This window comes from Pogonomyrmex barbatus, unplaced genomic scaffold (genome assembly GCF_055798465.1).
Source record: "Pogonomyrmex barbatus isolate J1 unplaced genomic scaffold, ASM5579846v1 scaffold10, whole genome shotgun sequence".
NCBI classification, from domain to species: Eukaryota; Metazoa; Arthropoda; class Insecta; order Hymenoptera; family Formicidae; genus Pogonomyrmex; species Pogonomyrmex barbatus.
Window position 1 is genome coordinate 5,612,314 of NW_028297099.1, and position 18,379 is coordinate 5,630,692.

Below are 18,379 nucleotides of genomic sequence, written 5' to 3' on the forward strand. Positions count from 1 at the left end.
GATGGTATCTATTTTATTTGAAATTGATTAATAGAGTATCCTTCTTTGAAACTGTTTGTATGCGAGGAAACAGATGAATATCTATCGAGACGATAGCAAAAGAAAGAAGCAGAATTTTCTTCAGTATCTGATTGCGATACTGAGTGATTGATTGGCAACATTAAATATGATTAGAGAAATAGACACGTGTACCATTTTGTCACGCAAGTTATATCTAATATTTCGCACAATTTATCTTTCGCAATGCTATCTTGCTCTTTAACCTTCTAACTGCGGAAGTTATCTGATCCGAGCTCCAAGCAGCGGACAAATGTGAAAAAGATAGACGATTTAAGGTCTATTAATCTTTTATTTTAATTATTTCTTATTTGAAGAAACGTTTATCGATCACACAAATGGAAGGAATACTTACATACTTAGCGTACGTGATCGATTTTCTTTCTTTTTTTTTTTTTTTTAATTTCTAATGCTTATAATAATACAGTAACCAAAGGAGTTCGTTCTGTATTTCAGAGATAAACCGAAAGATTAATGTTCGCGGATGTAAAGTCCTCGTGAAAGTATATAATATCAGTCAGCACGAAGGTTGCGTTAGACGCGCGCGATCAATATACGCACCATTAGTAACATTAAGCAAGTAATCGTGTGAATCATCTGTCAGAAGAAATTAATAGTGATATTATTAATAGGACGTGCACATTCCGTGCGTGTAAAAGTGTAACGCCAAGTAGAATTAAGATCATTGAGATTAATCGTCCTCGCAATCGTCCTCCCCCGAACGCCACGAAAATTGGAACGAGGTGTGGGTGGGTCGTGGTGGTGGTGCAACGAAGAGAACAGTACGCTTCTTTCTTGGGAACGTTTTTTTTCATTGTTTTACCGTTGTTTAAGTTGAAGTACATCTCAATATACAAATCACATCGCCTGTGCCCTACGTAATAGTAGTAGTAGTAGTAGTAGTATATATCGCCGCTCCTCTCGCCGGAGCGTCTGAGTTGTCTCTCGTTCGCAGCCGCAGCACCCGAAAAGGGCTAACCGCGTCTCTCTCCGCGCTGAAGGACCGAACCGAGCCGTGTCGGGACACCGAGGATACGATGAAATCGTATAAACAGTCTATCGACAAACAATACGGGAGGGATATCGGAAACGGATATTCGTTTATACTTCGCATATATCTCGTTTCGCATCAATCATACGCCGCCCGAATATACCTGTCGGTAGACTCGGAGCTATCTAACATCTTGTTTGATTCTTTGCACGTATCTGCCTTCCGATATTGGCTGCTCGATACAGTTGATTATCTTACCGTGCGCCATGTCAGAGATTTTATTCTTTCCCGTTTATACATTTATATGATTTCGCTCGGTCGCTTCATCGTCTCTCGACCCTCACGCTACATTACGGTCCGTGCGAGGGAGATTGCCGAAAACTAAACGAAAAGGCGAGAGAGGAGGAAGAATAGTGCAAAAGTAGACGAACGCGGGAAGCGCGGTCGAAATGCGCTCAAGCAAGCTCGGGCAGCAACGTTAGCGATACAAATCACATCTCGTTATGACGATGACACGGGGGTGACGGGAATGAGAAATAATAAAAATGATGATGACGGCGCTAACGCGGCAAATGAAACATAATAATGATCTCGATGATGATCAATAATAAACGATTACGATAATTGGCATCTAATCAATAACTTACGACCTTGGCGGTTATAATCACCTTGTCGCGTTATTCAATGATCTGAGATCTGGCGACTAATAGGCGAGGAGCGCACATGAAGATTATGATTGACATTATGATTGATAAAGAAAATTCGACGAACTGTAAATTCGAAAAAGATTCATACGTTACATTCATGCGTAGTTGAGATCAGATGATCTACAGCGATAAAATAATTTTTCGAATTTCCTCTTTATATGTCTCTATAAGATAAAAACATACGAGGAATATTAATTACATTAAAAAAATTATAAGTAAAAAAAAATCATCGCGATTTTGGTGACACGTAATTTTTCGACGAAATATATATTCACTTTTTCGAATTTGCATGTTAACGAACTTCCCTTGCGAATCGCGACGAGACGGACCGTGTCAACTTACTCCGGATTGGCTGTTCGCCGTTCCTTCGCAAATTGATAAATATTGATATTTACGATACGGACAGAGAAGGGAGATTCGGTTAATCGGGATAAGCGCTAAAACAAGTTCGGTGATAAAGCATAATAGTATATACTTCGGAATGAGTCGTGCTCTTACGCTAGATATGCGTGACGAGGTAAATGGCATGCGATTTAGAGATCACTCAATACATAATAGAAAATCAACATTGTCGGTCAAAAGGAATCGATATTAACTTTTCGAGTGAATGATCGCAGAGGCGAGTTTTTCACAACGTTCGACTCGCCTGACTTATTTACTTCAGCTTTTTCTCCTTCGACAATATGCTTATTCATTCATTTTTCTTCTTTCAAACTTAAAATCGGTCGTCAAATCGAACTTTCATTTGTCACACCGTATACATATTTCTTCTCCTTCTTTCATTAAAATTATTTTTAAGATCGATCATTAAATAAATCAGATTTTCGTTTGTCACATATTATCGTATACGTAATCGCACCTTCTCTCAGTAAAATTATTTTTTATTACATACGCTTGTATTATCGAAAACGTAAATGTCTTTCGAGGTAGGACGGCGATTCGTGATCTTCTCGGTGCTGCGAAGTTTCATGATTGTCATACAAAGATGAAAATATTATGTTCTCCTAGAATCATCTCTCTTATGTTTCTAAGTAAACTCATCTTTATCTTATATCGTTGTATACAACAATTTTTCCATATCTGACGATCAAATTTAAAAAAAGAATTCAATGGAACAAGAAACCAAGTCCACGATTGATCTCTTTTAGATACAATATCCAAAATTTCCAAAATGAACAAACTTGCAAACTTTGGATTTGCATTTGGATTTATTTTTTTTTCACTGAACTCTTCAATCAAAATTATCAAATTTTTCTGCACAATCATATTTGACTTAAGATGTCAAGTCGAATTAATCTTATCTACTTATTCCGAGCGATACAATATGCATGTAAACTTTCCGATCGCCTTGCGCGCTACCCCGTCCTTTCCTCGAAGGATAATCGTTGGGAATACACGTTCTACGAATAAGAATAATATCACCATATGCAGTACAGTCGTAGATGCCCCTTGAAATCGTCACAGCCTCTGGCAGATTAAAAATAACGCAAGCTATAATAATGTCCTAGTACATTCGACATTCATTCAACGACAGTCGGTTACATTTCGCGGCAAGTCGACGCACTCTCGGTCGTTAAACGAATCTCAAATTTGGCGTTAAAAAAACAGGAAATTACAGTTACGAGAAACTAAACTAACTATCGAGCTGTTCCTTCTGTGCTTCGTCGCCGAAAATCACCATGCGAGTGAGACTGTATCCCTCTCGATAGTCGAAACGATTTTTCCCACATTTCCAAAACATGAGCGGGACATTCGCGAACGATGTACGCGTACGCAGAATAATCGAAAGTGCATGTAAAAGAACTTTTGCAGAAATCAAAAGGTCGAAATAAAAAAGATGCAAATGCTCAATGCACTTTTATGGAATTAGATCGAAGAATCGAGTTATCCGCGACGAGAAATATCGCCTGATGCTGTCTGAATGGTGAACGAAAAAAAAAAAAAAGAGAAGACAGTTTAACGTCCAAGATCGATTTCGTCAGACAAGACAAGCAAGAAGTCGCGTGATATCGTCAACGTGCACGTTCTCTATTTGTCACGTGTGTCGCATGATGATCGCCACTATAATTACATGTGATCACGCGTTAGATACGCGCGTAGAGATCGCGATTGGTGTCTCCCTTTCAACGTCGATTTTTCTTCCGATTTAATTTTCACAGGCTGATCCACAAATGTGAACATTGATGTTGCCTTTTTCGATCGTAAAAAAAATATGATAAACATCGCATACGATTTTAAACGATATATAATTACTTAATTCTGGTTAATTTAGGATCTGGTAATTTAGCATCTTTTGGAGAGATCGTTAATCATTTTTAAACATCTTCGAGTGTACGAATATACATTGCGTCTATAAAAAAATTGATTCCACTTCTAATTACTAAATTACGTTCTCGGGGAGGAAAGACTTTTTGTGCCAAATATTTCGTGGCTGTAGACAAGACAGAACAAGCGAAGGAAGAATCATCTAAATTTAAGAATAAGTATTGAGATCCGACTGAAATTTAACTGAAGATCCTAACAAATATTCTCTGTCGCAAAACTTATTTCGCAAATGCTGTTAATTTAAAAAAAGGAGGAGAATTTCCGGCATTTCTTATGCTCTGTCTTCTCTCCGCTGCCCGCTCGTCCGTAAGAAACCAAAAAGAAAAGGATACAATTCCGCGCACGACTACGTGTTATAAGTCAGTTCCATCGCAAATACGTAAATGTATACATCATTATCACGAGTCAGTCTCCGGCATGAGCGATGATGCGGTTTACCGGTGAACTTTCCAACATATATTGTACGCAATGTGGAATGTATGTGTATTTTCCTTTATGTGTACGTGGGTGTATACATGTATGGGTATATGCGCGTGGAGCGTGTGTGTGTGTGTGTGTGTGTCCGGGATTATTCGGTTTGCATGGTGATCGAGCAGTAAAGCGGAAGTCGAAGGGTTACCGGGTACCGAACGCGCGTTTAGGGACCGCAATAGCTGGACAGTTCGTTTATCGTGCACGCCTTGACGCAGCACTCTTCATGGATACCTCGCGACTCCCTTCGATAACGTCTGCCGGCGAAACGTCCGTTCAGCATCCCCCGTGCCCTCGCTCGAGACAGGAACGGAGGAAACTCGTAGGCGAATGGGTAATCGGCTATTTCCATTTCTAAAACAAAAACGAGACTTTAGTGGCGTATGATGAAGCGGCATATCGCTTTAAGCACGCTCGTACACGTAAGCTTCTTTTAAACTGGGAAAATTCGATTCAACACATACGATTTTTTTTCATTTTTGACCGAATTTCACTTTCGTTTATTCCGTGCACTATGTGACAATCTTTATTTCACGCGAGGGACAATTTTTGAAAAAGTTTTGAGATTTTTAAGAAAGCTTTCGACGTAATTTTTTGTAAAAAAAGTCATACCTTGGTCGCGGACGTAGTCAAAGGTATCTCTGCGGTCGACACTCGCTTCTTCTCGCGCTGAAAGAAATCAAAGTACATTGCTTGAAAATCAAAGTTTTTCTTGATGATAATTACATAACTTAGCTTTAACTAATTTATAAAAAAATAATTTATACAAAGAGATTTATGCAAAGAGTAAATTTCACAAAATGCTAGATGAATTATAAATGTAATTAGCGAGAAAACAGTTAATCCTGATATATGTTTGGAAATAAATTGAAATGCAATGCTAATGTCACTTATCCCCTCAACGGCATTCGCGTTTTTGTTTGGCAAATTTCTCATGTTTTAGAGAAAAAAGTGGGAATCCTATTTATGTGTTATATATGCCAACATTATTCGACATGAATAACGACAATTTGCTTTCTGCGATCGCATCAATAAATCGTACAGGCACGTCCAGATCTTGATGTCAGATTATACGGATCTATTTGACTGATTCAGTTTAACGATAAACTGTTTTACGTGTCCGAAAAAGATTTACGTAAACTTTCGATGTAAATTCTCGCGCTTCTCTTTTCACGCGAAAAAAAAATCGCGAACAAAGACGCCGCTGAAAAATGTAATGCCCCCGATTGTCGGCGCATTTAAGTCATTCAACGATTATGGAGAGTACGTCGGCTTATGATCCCACTTGGGAATACGTAATACGAGCATTACATGCATTATTCATCGGCGACAAAGTGGCGATTACTTGGTTAATTACGGGCACAGATTGATCGCGTGCTTAATCGCGCTTTTGTAAAATACCATGCTCGGAAAGCCATTAAAATTGAAGGGCCCGACAAAAATAAAAAGTAATAAAAATTCCCTCGTAATTGGTGGCAACACATAGTCTGTAATGTTCACTTTAAATATGATGTTGTATCTAAAGTGAACAGTAGGAATTATGGGCTGACCTCATTCTTACATTGAGCCGTTTAATTATACGTCCAGCGTAAATTAAGCCTTATTCATACTTCGAAACGGGCCGCTTTAGATTTGTTCATCTTACGTTGGACGCTTTGAAACGCGAAATAAAAAAAATTTATCTGTGATATTCTTCTCTAAAAATATTCTGCGATAATGTAAATCTATAGATACCTAGTAATTTTGCACTTGTGCTGCGTAAGTATCAATGCTTCCACTATGAAATACTCAACATGCCGTTAATCAAGAAAGAAGGAATGCGAGCAGCATTAATATTAATGGCAGAGCCATTACAAAGGCAAATTCCGTTATGAGGAGACTGCCATCGAGAAATCTTCCTTAATATTATTCCTTAATTTCCTATTATTAACTTCCTGAATCGTTACACGTGCACAAAAGCTTAATTGATGTATCGAGATCAATGATTTTTGTCTCGCAAATCATTTGTTGCATAAAATCAAAAAAATCAAAATGGAAATGTTAATAACATGTGTATTTTCATTTTTTTAAAAATATGATTATCTCATTCTCTCTCTATGAATTTTTTAATGATAGAATAGTTATTTTAATAAAGAATTAATTAGAAAATGTATTCAATTACACAAAAATATTTACTTTAAATGATTATCTTATCTACATTAATAATTAATATTTGAATATTTGTATGTTATTATTTTCGTGCGGCATTTAAATATGACTTGAAAATTAATTAACGATAAATAGCCTGTTAAGGCTAAAATAATCAGTGAATAACCGCTAGTTAAACTATCGCTTCGAACTATAATTACGTCAAGAATCAAGTATGATAGCATCTCTTGTGTCTACACGTTTAGAAATATAATTAATGTGTGTATGTGTGTGTGTGTGTGTGTGTGTGTGTGTGTGTGTGTGTGTGTGTGTGTGTGTGTGTGTGTGTGTGTGTACATATTTAGAAACATAATTATCCAACATTATCACAGATTATCGCAGAAAAAGAAAAAGAGAAATAGGCATGAATTTTATCCACTCTCATTAATGATTTAATATCTCTCATTTGGTACTGATGTTAGAAACGACCGATAAGAACATTTCCCTTAACGATTAGCTGAAACTCACCTTGACCACTCTTCTTAAACATGGAATTATACACGCCATCACAGATTATCTGTAGAGCATTGGACAGCTTTTTGCCGCAATATTTCTGCGGCGCATTCACGGGGGGTTGTTTCGGAGGGTTGTATGAGTATGAAGGGTTGTATGAAGGGTTGTATGAGGGATTTTGAGGGTATTGAGAGGGATAACCATCCATTTGTGCATTTCCTGATTCCGTCGCAAGAACCGCGACGGCCAGCATCAAGATCACCAGCACGTTCAATCGATTCGCAGACATCTGAAAGTGATATAGTTCTCGTTTAATTACGTTCCGTGGGATCGGATTCGTTCATCTCTCTAATCTTTATTCACTTTAACTTAACGATTAGACCGCAAAGCGCTTTCGAAAATCAGATTTTGAATTTCTGTAAGCTAAAAAGCAGATAAAAATTCGCCGAAATGAACGACTTTAGGCTTTAATATCTTGTTCGTTCAAAATTTGATTTTTCAAAATTTTTTTTTTACATACCAAAGGCTTTAATAGCTTTAAAAAGAAGATAAGAAAAAATTATAAGGATCCGCGTGTCTATCAGAAATGAATAGAAATAAAAAATGCGGCGATCTCATCTATCGGTGTCATCACGTAGCCTTCGAATACGTATAAAAATGAAGTTATCTGGAACAACAGGCCGAACAAATTGTTTACTAAAATAATGATTCATTATACCGGTCGGTATTCAACGTTTGGACTTTATTCGACGCTGACAGATATCCGCGTGCGTCCGGACATATTTTTTTCTTAACCGTTTATTTAGGTAACGGTGGTAACATTTACGCGTAGAAATCTGCATCATCTGCGAATAGACCTCGTCTCGGGGAAACTCGGTGCTGCCTGCCTGCCTGCCTTTATCAGGATTAATTAAACGCGCGCGTATAACGCATATAAATCGCGACGGCGCGCGGCATTCCAGCGGTCGCGCAGGGTGCCTCTATTTTTAGATATCTTTCACTTATAAATATAAATCTCGCAATGGCAAGGGAGAGAAAGAGAAGAGGGAGAGGACGCGTACTTTCGTCCGCGAGTGCCGTGTAATCGACGGCGGCACGTCGCGACGGGACTGTCTCCGACGGAACAAGAGAAAGAGAAGGCGCTTCTCGCGCTTTATCCATAGGAGCGACCTTTGTTCGTAAAGTTTGCGCGAGCATAATTGCAATCTACTTGACGAGCAAACGAGAAGCTGGCACAGAGAAGTCCTCGATATTTTAGAACAGTTGCACCTGCGACGATCGTTCGGTGCATCTTCAGACAACTTTGAGGCCGTCCGAATCCGTACCCCGCTGAAGAAACTCTCGGTTACATTCGCAAGACCGACGTTGTACCGAATACGAATGATTGTAAATGTGGCGCAATTTTAATGAAGTAAATTTTTCAGTGCACAGAGAGACAGCAGATATGTCTCTCTATGGTTTTTAGGGTATTATCTTATTTTGCTTGGGTGTCTGTGATCGGATTAGAACAATGTTGACTTGTTTTGCAGGCTACGTCGCTTTCGATTAGTCGCGTTATCAACGAAAATGGAAATAACGCCAGCGGCCTTGATACATGATTGTATGCGGAGCTATGGTATAAAACATAATTTCACAAAGCGACAATTTTATTTTTATCTGAAAATGTTTAGAATACTATCGATATGTGATAAGTTTAAGAAAATAATATATAATAACGAGAAGCATATGGAAAAGAGTTGAGTTGAGAAATTGTCCGTGTCTGTATATGTTAGTCTTCTCAGAATTTAAGATAAATAAAATATATCAAGAAAAATTTTTATTTTTCGCGATATTTAATATTTGATATTTAATAAAAATATACTTTATATCGTGACGAATAATACTGTATTATTCTCCGAGGCTTACTTTACGAAATGCCCTTCATTTCCGATCGTTATAATCTCGTTATAAACTCGATAGTTATAATCCCGATATTTTTAAAGAGAAGATACGATTCGAAACATATTTCGTTAATTTTGATCAGTTAATTTTGATGAAATATTAATCTCGACGCAGATATTATTTTCAATTATGTCATAGAGTGTCGGCTCGAGTTTCAATTTAAATTTTCGTCGAATATGTGAGACGTGTTATTTTGACGTTTCAAGGTTGATAGAACTTATTCACGATCGATTTGGCATATGCAATATCATTAGGTAGACACGTACCAGAGTCATTGTCGCGTCGCGACAGACACACATTGACTTGCCCCCTTCAAAACAAGTTACGCGAATATAGGGCACTTCTATTTCCGGCGCATCGCGGCGCGATGGGAATTAGCGTTCAACACTAAGCAATAACTGAAAGAAACGGTGCGTGTTGATGTCGAAATTATCTAACCCTATTTATCTTTCTCGTGCGATTAATGGCAGCACGATGGTGAAAACACGCGTACAACACTTGTAATCCTTAAAGAGTTTCTGTCGTACCTTCTACATACGTTCAACAGATCGAATCATTAGTTGATGCGGATCGAATCATTAGTTGATGCGGATCGATGACAGCATCGTTTTTTTAATTCAATTGATCGATCGATCAATCGATCATTAGAAACACAATATATTTAATATTTTTTTTCATAGTGCTATTTGAGAGATCAGAATTGAGAGTGTGCACGGGTGTTTTTAAATATCCATTGAATTCCTCCTTTCATTTTGATCGCGAAAAGAAAGCGCGCCTGACGGCTGACAAAAAATAAAATCCCGATGAGGTAAATAAATGTATCTATATTTGCGAGTGCGGACGCAAACAGCCGAGAGAGAACAAACTCGCGATATCTCGCGAAAATGATAAGCGTGATCGCATGCCACCGGCATGCCGCGTGCACAAGCAAATAAAAAAAAAAAAGGACAGAAACGAGCGAGATTCACCGGCGAAAATCGAGATGTCCGAACGTAATAGATGCGAGGATATTCCACTGTTCTGTTCTATAAAAACGTATAACGCGATCTGAACGATGCATTTCCGATGCATTCGCGATTTCCAAAGGTTTCCCTCTAATTCGGAATGACGAGAAATGAAGAGAGAGAAATGAAGAGAAATAAAACTCTCGCAATGAAGAGAAATAAAATGAAACGAAGAGATTGCCGAAACACGATATTAGCGCGTACCGTAGCGTGGGCATTTAAAAAAGTATCGTAATTTTAATCCGATCGAAGAAGAGCGCGTTGATTTCTTCGACTGCGCGTCACTTCATATTTTGCGCGCGCAAAGTGAGATACTGCTCTATCTGTTCTACGTACTTTGTTTCAAATTCTGCATAAAATGAGACCGAACAACAATTTTACCGTGTCGATAACGTATACGCGTATTATGCCGTTCATTGGCTTCTCGCGTCCGGCGCCTCTCCAACGGTTGTAAACAGGACCGAACTACATAGATCATCCCGGCGCTCTCTTGAAAAGAGACGCATTTCACGATAGCGAAAAGTCCCATTAAATTGAAAAGAGGACTCGTTCCGGAACGTCGTCTTGATCGCGCCCTCCCTTTCTCCCCCCCTCTCGCCGCGCCGCCACCCCCTCGGGCCATTCTCTTTCGCTCTCGTTCTCTCCCTCGCGTTCCTACTCTCTCTTGCAAGACCGGCGCATTTCTATTTTTGTCCTCGTCTTTTCTCTTGGTATTATCTGCGAAGTACCGCCGGCAGACACGAGTAATAAACACGTGTATATAACACTCGGAAAGATACTAATACGCGCTTGAGGGAGAGCACTTACGTCCGATCGAGTGCGAACCGGCCAGGGGTGATCGACTTTTCCGATTGGAGCGCAATCGCGTTACGCAAAAGAGCCAGAAAACTTTTCCATTTTCTACAAACGGACAGGCAGGTGCGAGCGGAAAATTCGCTCTTCCGGGATTCTAATTTACCTCGAGATTTCGCACGGATTTTCTGTCTCTCGCGAAGCTGCGCGGAGTTCGATCGACTTTGCAAAAATTTAATCAAAACGATCCGATGATACCGCGAATAATTGTAATTATTGATACGCATAATTCCGTGTAATTAGCTTTTTATTTGTTTTTATTTGTTATATAATTTATTAGTTAAATGATTATATTTAATAAAGATAAATATCATAATTCTAGCCATCGGTAACTGTCTCATTATTTATGTATTTTACTTTTATTACTTTTCATTATTATTTTTATGTATTTTATTTCATTATTTTGTGAAAGTTTGTGAACAACTTTTTATTGTTGTTCACTATAAAAAGTTCTCTTATCTTATAGGGTTTCTCGAAATAGACATTCGAGGGAAAAAAAATTGTGAAAACACGAAGAATACAGCATTGTTCTGCTGTGAGTCACAAAGCGATAAAGATGCACCTTAATTTAGTCTCATTGAAATTGTGCGATTTCCTGAATGAAGAGAACTACATTGTATCTCTGGGTGACGCGTCGTCCAGAAATTGATCCAATGATCATAATAACGATTGCAAAGTGAAGGTAAATATAGGTCTCGAGAGAATAAGTCTTCGAGAGGAAATGTTAACATTTACCGTTTAATAACATTAACTAATAACAGGCTTGTCGTTAAAAATGAAAACCGGAAATTGCTTCGGATTACGAAATGAAAATATCGAGACATCGCTATACTGTAACTTTAAGTAACTTTAAGTATGTACTTCGTACATGGAACATTACGCAATTGAGTAGAAAATATCGAGAATAATGACAGTGCGTTATAAATTATATATGGAGCGGGAAGTACGAGTAATAAAAAGATGCATCCGATATGTCTTGTATCCTCGATACGAATTGCAATTAATGATCGATAGTGATCTATCAAAATTATAGGGAATGTTTTAAGTTTAACAATATCCTATGGTCATTAATTGGCTGCGTCATCGGGCTAACGTATAATTTGAAGAAATGGCTTGGACAAATGAGACTTCAAGAGGCAGATGCACTCTTTAATAATACAATTGCACGGTGCACGAGCACCAAGCGTGCTACGCTCATATGCGTCAATTTGAGGAGGACTCGCATAGCACTTGAGGCAGCCATGCGTGACTAGAATTAGTGTCAGCCGTTGTCCTCGAATAATTGGAGATTCGAGATAATCGACTCTCTCCTTCTTTCTCTTTCTGCTCCTCTTTCTCGCGCGACGATTCTGCTTTGAAGTAACGAAGTAAATTTGGATTTAAAATTGTAATGAATCTTCGAAGATAACGATATTACGATAAGGTCGAATTATATATTAAGCTGAAATATTTTGTACTTATTCAATTTTGTTATCATTCAGCTTGAGAGAGCTGACAAACTTGACTGCTTTTTTAATAAATATCAAGCCAATATCAAATTAAAATACATGTGATATTGTATTTATTATATGCATTTAATGTGATATTTGGCAAGAATGTTGGATATTTACCAAAGTTAATCACAGAGTGAAACTTTCTTGCGCGGATAAAAACTTTTTTTTTTCTTTTAGACAAAATATAATTAAAATCAGTTCAGAGATCGAATAAATTATCATTTAATGGGAAACGCCCAAAATGGAAATGGTGTTGTTCTCTCTTTTATCCCGAGCTAATGAAAAATTAAGTACGGATTGAATCGAGCGGCGAAAAAAAAAGAAAGAGAGAAAGAGAGAGCGAACATATCGAACGGATCTATTTCGAGCTCACGGAAGAGTATATTCTCCCTCGTATTATAATTAGTTTTTATGCAGTGGAGGGCACAAATCCGATAAGAATGGCATTAAAGACAAGAAGGCGGGTAGGGAGTGCGACTTACTGAGTACGTTGAGGTAAAACGTGGGATCACAAGGCGATTTCTCTATCACACGGGGTAATATCACAGTCTGGCACTTTTTCTCGGACGACGACGCCGAATGTTGTCGCGGGCACAACAGGTGGAACGTGATTACGACGATGGCGAGGCTGGTATTTTTCATGGGTAAACGATCATGAAATACTTTGTAGACGATATCGGGCCACCGTCTCGAGGCAACGTTGATTTCCCGGCACGATCAACCCTTCCAACTGTCTCCAACTGGGATGCATTGATGCCGGGCGACCACGAGCACCTCTCGCGCGAGTTCTCTCTCGTTTTTCTCCACCTGTCCGAAAAGCAGTCCCGAAACGTAATGTTAACGTTTGATCGATCGCGGCCGGGATTCTTTGATTCTCCGGAACATCCGCAGGCTTGTCTCGGCGGTGAAGCGACACGGAGCACAGCGATTAATATTCCTAGCTCGTTGCCTTAGATTTAGAATCACAGTCGTGTACTTGGTCCCCCCGGGACTCTTTTTCTCTCTGACAAAGGCGTCTCGTCGATGCAGTTGCACGCTTATCCTTAATGAGATCCTCGAATATCTCGCTCGATTTTGACTCGATCTTGATTTTATTATGCCTCGGGTTTCGTCGAGTCGTTGGCTGTTACAGCTTGTGGAGAAAGTCGGCGGGTGGTAATCGGTGACGATCGCGAGCGCAGATCCGACGCTTCTCTCTCCGACGAGGCACGTCTCGACCGCTCGATCGCCGACGAGCGTCTCAGGCTCTTCCGACTGGTAATGTGCGGTCACGTTTGTGACAATGCCAGCCTGATTGACCGCAATTGTCACGAAGACCTGTCCCCGGAGAGGTTCGGTACTCCGTCTCGACAGAAGGTCGCTGACGAACTAGCGTAAGGTGGCTTGTACTCTCTCTTTCTTTCTCTCCCATGCTTGCTGCCCCTTATTTAAAGTCTGGTCGGGGGATAGCGATGAAGAAAGTAAACAGATCAAGGAGGAAGGGAGGGCGACGAGTGAGGGAAGTAATCGGTCCCAAGAAAAGCGACGTGTCTTCTCTGTGCCGAAGATCGAGTGCAAATCGTCTCACACCAGTCGTTCGACCGGTAATTGGTCGATATGGGTGCTTGGAGATCAAACGTGTAACTTGTTCGCGCAAATTATAACTTAAAGCATAATTGACGTTTCTTTTTTATTGTTCTATAGAAAGACGAGTGAAAGGAATGTACGTGATAATGTATAACACGAACACGTTCTGTAAGAAAATTTTATATATATATATATCTTTTACTCGGTAAAAACGTCAAGTTCATTAATAGTACATAAAAGCTAATCATGAAAACATAAAAGATAATCATGAATTTTTTTCACGAGACATATTTGGATAAAAATAAAAAAATTATATTATAACTCCACTTACATTTTTCTGAAATAGCATGATATGAAAATTAATTTTAACATATAATTATACGTGTTTTCGCCGAGATATTGATTAAAGAATAAACAGTCCGTTAAATTACGCGATAAGAGTATCTTCGTAAGATTTTTTTTCCGCAAAGATATCGAAGTTATTGCTATTAAAATACAGGTGAATAGACTGCGACAGGTGAATGAGTCGCGATCGATCTACCGTTTTGGTAAAAAATTGGAAGCCGTGAAGTCAGATCGAAAGTAACGTTCGCGAAGTGAAATTTCCATATTAAACGCCGGCTTGACCGACTCATTCGATATTATTACACTCGCATGCCGTCCATACGAATTAATTCTGCCGCCCGGTCCGCGCGCCTCTCCATCCTACCCGCCGGTCTCCCTTTCTCCGGCGGCGGATCGCGAGTGTGCCCCGACGACGAGGTCTGCGAACGATCGCTACCAAATTGAATGACCTCCATCTGGAGGTCGTGCACGAGGTGTGGAGACATGCAGGATACGACGGCCGGCCGGTCGGCCGGCAGAGTTTCTCGTTCTTTTTTGTCTCGCATTCTTCCAGCCGCCGCAGACGGCCAATTGGCGGTCTGGACAGTTGTCTGCGAACGTGTGCTACAACCAGATCGTACGGATGTACTCTCGGCACACTTTCCTCGAGTACGATCGCGATGGTATCCTGTGGTCTGTCGCATAAGCGAGCGGAGATACCTGCGTTTGCCGCATTGTTCTCGCGTAGCGCGAGATCACGTAAGTTTTTGCGCGCGTAAATACTTGCACCTTTTGCATAATTGTTAAGTCGCGAGAATGTGCTCAATTCCGAGCTACAAGCACAAGCATTTCTGCAATTGCGAAATGTAGATTTCATTAAGACGAAACCTACTTGCGATAAAATGAGAAGTAAGATTGAGAAGTAAGATTTATTCGTACGCAAACTTATTTGTTCTGTAACTTAATTTGCGACAGATGACCGGCTGTAAAATACGAACATACGAACGAAATAATAATAATAGTCTCTATAATATACGATAATTTATAAGATCCGAATGATTGCCTTGTATGGATACGCGAGAGTTTGAAAGTGGTCGAGAGCTTTTGAAGCGTGTGAAATCTTTCGACACTTAGCAACCGCGCTTCTTAAAGCTCTACCACTGATAACGATCTCGATCTACGAGTGCCAGGCAGATGCTGCCCTCCTCTTAAATGATCACAAGTCCTGCAATTGAGTCGGAACTGTACACTATATGCGAGCAATTGTCCTCGTGAGCAGAAAGTACTTGCTGTCCTACTTCTATCGGCTAGCCCTAATGGGACCTATTACTGGGCACGTGATCAGAAAACAACAATTTTCTGGCGCGGAAGTAAAAATCTTGCGAATCTTTGAAACGCGATCTTCCTCACGCTTGACGAATTTGTATCTTAATAATCTGCAATGTGATCAATTTTTGAATTTTTTTATATTTAATTTTCTTACAATATGAAAACGTGAGAAAAAGAAAGAGAGAAAATAATAAAATAACATCAAATTTTATTATTATTTTACTCTGATTATATAAATATTATTCTCGAATGCAGTTACTATATAAAAAAAAAAAAATAAATGTTGCGAGAAAGATCCAGAGAGAGTTTTAAATCAAACTTTGTCGATTAATAAGTGGCGCAACATGTTGGCGTAAGATTCGAGGAAAGCTGCGCTTATTAGATTTAAAAGTTGGAAAGCATTTCGCGAGCTTTTTTCCGAGAAATGAACTCGGATGTATAGGGACGTGATCTAACGATAAGTTAATCGTAAGGCATTGCGGTAATACGAAGAATCTTCAGGTATAGCGCACCGGCTCGCGTGACGTTACTCATTCGCCACCCCGATTTATCCACGACACTCAAGTTTTTTTCGCGGCGCCGTAGAGTCCACATACCTCTTTCACTTTTTCACCCTCACTTATCTAATATAACTCTAGGCTGTTTCATTCACCGTATATTAATATCTTAACAAAGTGTTAAAAAAATCATATCTCGAACGACTTGCGTGGTGAATGATTGTCAAAAACATGTAACCGTTTTTTTAATACAGTTTCACTATTAATTTATAAATTTTTTAGAATTTGCTAATTCGATTTTTTTAATAAAATTTTTTCATACAAGAAATGATAATGTTTTTCTCTTTTGTATTGAGATATTTTGAAAACTCATAAAGTAGATTTGTTTAATGTTCCGCTCTGAAATAAATAGGCAATCTTTATTTTATTGTTATTTTTACTCTTACATTCGCGTCAAAGCCGTAGTATATATAAACTCAGATATAATAGCACGAACTGCTTAAGAACTCTCTCAAAATATATGACATTAGAGAAGCTTAACATTCGCATGCTTGATTAATCGTGATTAATGGCAAGGAATGAAAAAAAAAAAAAAATATCGAGACACCTTATATGACGCGGTCAACGATCGTGATCGATAAAGGCTAACGCTTTGGCTTTTACTTGTGACATTAACCTCGTACTTTTCTTTGCTTCTTATATTCGTTTGCAAGAACTCGTACGATGCGATGAACAATATTTACCGCCTGAGTGAGTAGCTTGTATCATAATATATCGGAAAAAGTTGGCGAACTACAGGGGCGAACTAAAGGTTTCCCTCTAATTCGGAATGACGAGAAATGAAGAGAGAGAAATGAAGAGAAATAAAACTCTCGCAATGAAGAGAAATAAAATGAAACGAAGAGATTGCCGAAACACGATATTAGCGCGTACCGTAGCGTGGGCATTTAAAAAAGTATACTTGTGACATTAACCTCGTACTTTTCTTTGCTTCTTATATTCGTTTGCAAGAACTCGTACGATGCGATGAACAATATTTACCGCCTGAGTGAGTAGCTTGTATCATAATATATCGGAAAAAGTTGGCGAACTACAGTAATATTCATCGACGAGTGTTTTTATCCGTGTAAGAGACTACGACATATCGAAGCATAAACGTTGAACATGTTGAACGAAATAAAAATGAACTGTCCACGTGCGAATAACGACATTATAAAAAAAAAATAAATCTTTATTATAATATTTGTCTTGAAATTTCTGATGTTACATAAACGACACCGAAATTCTAACTAGCATTCCGCATTCAAGATTAAATTAAATTATTGTGGTTTCTAATTATTAAATTCGACAATTAACAGAAGATGACATCCCGCTGTGCCAATTCCATGAATCACACGCGAGTACGAGTTTTAAATTCATAATTTTGAGCTTAGTCACACGAGTATCATATTTTATCATGGCGAAAAGCATGGTCGTATTTAAAAAGGATATTTTAAATCTTCTCAGATTAAACTTTTGTTAAAATAAATTAAACTTTTGTTAAAATAAATTTAAAAATAATTCCGAAACTATGTTTTCATAGAGATCTGCTTCACGGGTTATTTGTATGAAACTCGGGCCGAATCGCGTATTTATCATTTGATTTACGATTTGAACGGGCCGAAGTGCAGTATGCGTGCATGCGTATGTACACGTGCGTGCATTTCTCACATCGGTACTAAATTCGTCCCTTCTTGTGCGATACGAAAGGTGGCAAAAGGTCGGCATGGTACTCACTGTGAGCGCGTGCCGGCGATTGTTACTCGATGATGCGTGTGCGTCTTGTGGTGGCCGAAAAGGTAGCCGCCTCCCTTATAAACACTCAGCTCGCCAGTGGTAATACTGAACAACGGAGACGTGTTCATTAAGCACCGGTTTACCTGTCAGCTTCCCTTAATCGCGCGACACGCGGCTAATGCCGCCTGCATACGGAAGGGCGTGCGGTCAACCGTGAACTGCTCCCTACACCCTCATTTTGCACCCTCGCGCCGGCCGATTTCGGTCCAAGATGCCGAGAACCCCGAAACGGCCGTTGTCGCTTGTTCCACGACTGCACGGTGGTATTAAGTTATAGATGATGCGACTCTTTTCCTCTTATTTTATATTTCAGATTATATTAAGCCTAAAATCATGTGTGTAACTA

At 39.1% G+C, this 18,379-nt stretch overlaps 1 protein-coding gene across 2 annotated transcripts; it reads right to left on the bottom strand.

Moving 5' to 3' along the window:
* Window positions 1-845: 845 nt before the first annotated feature.
* ILP-2 (insulin-like peptide 2) lies at window positions 846-18,133 on the bottom strand. Of its 2 annotated transcripts, none has more exons than XM_011647419.2 (4): window positions 17,974-18,133; window positions 7,207-7,480; window positions 5,164-5,220; window positions 846-4,905 (listed from the first exon to the last, which is right to left on the bottom strand). In XM_011647419.2, the coding sequence occupies exons 2-4, from the start codon at window positions 7,478-7,480 to the stop codon at window positions 4,718-4,720; spliced, it is 519 nt and encodes a 172-aa protein (XP_011645721.2). In that variant the 5' UTR covers window positions 17,974-18,133; the 3' UTR covers window positions 846-4,717. The 2 variants fall into 2 exon arrangements, with proteins under 2 accessions (XP_011645721.2, XP_011645722.2); XM_011647420.3 differs by lacking the exon at window positions 17,974-18,133 and adding an exon at window positions 12,964-13,843.
* Between the last annotated feature and the right edge of the window lie 246 nt (window positions 18,134-18,379).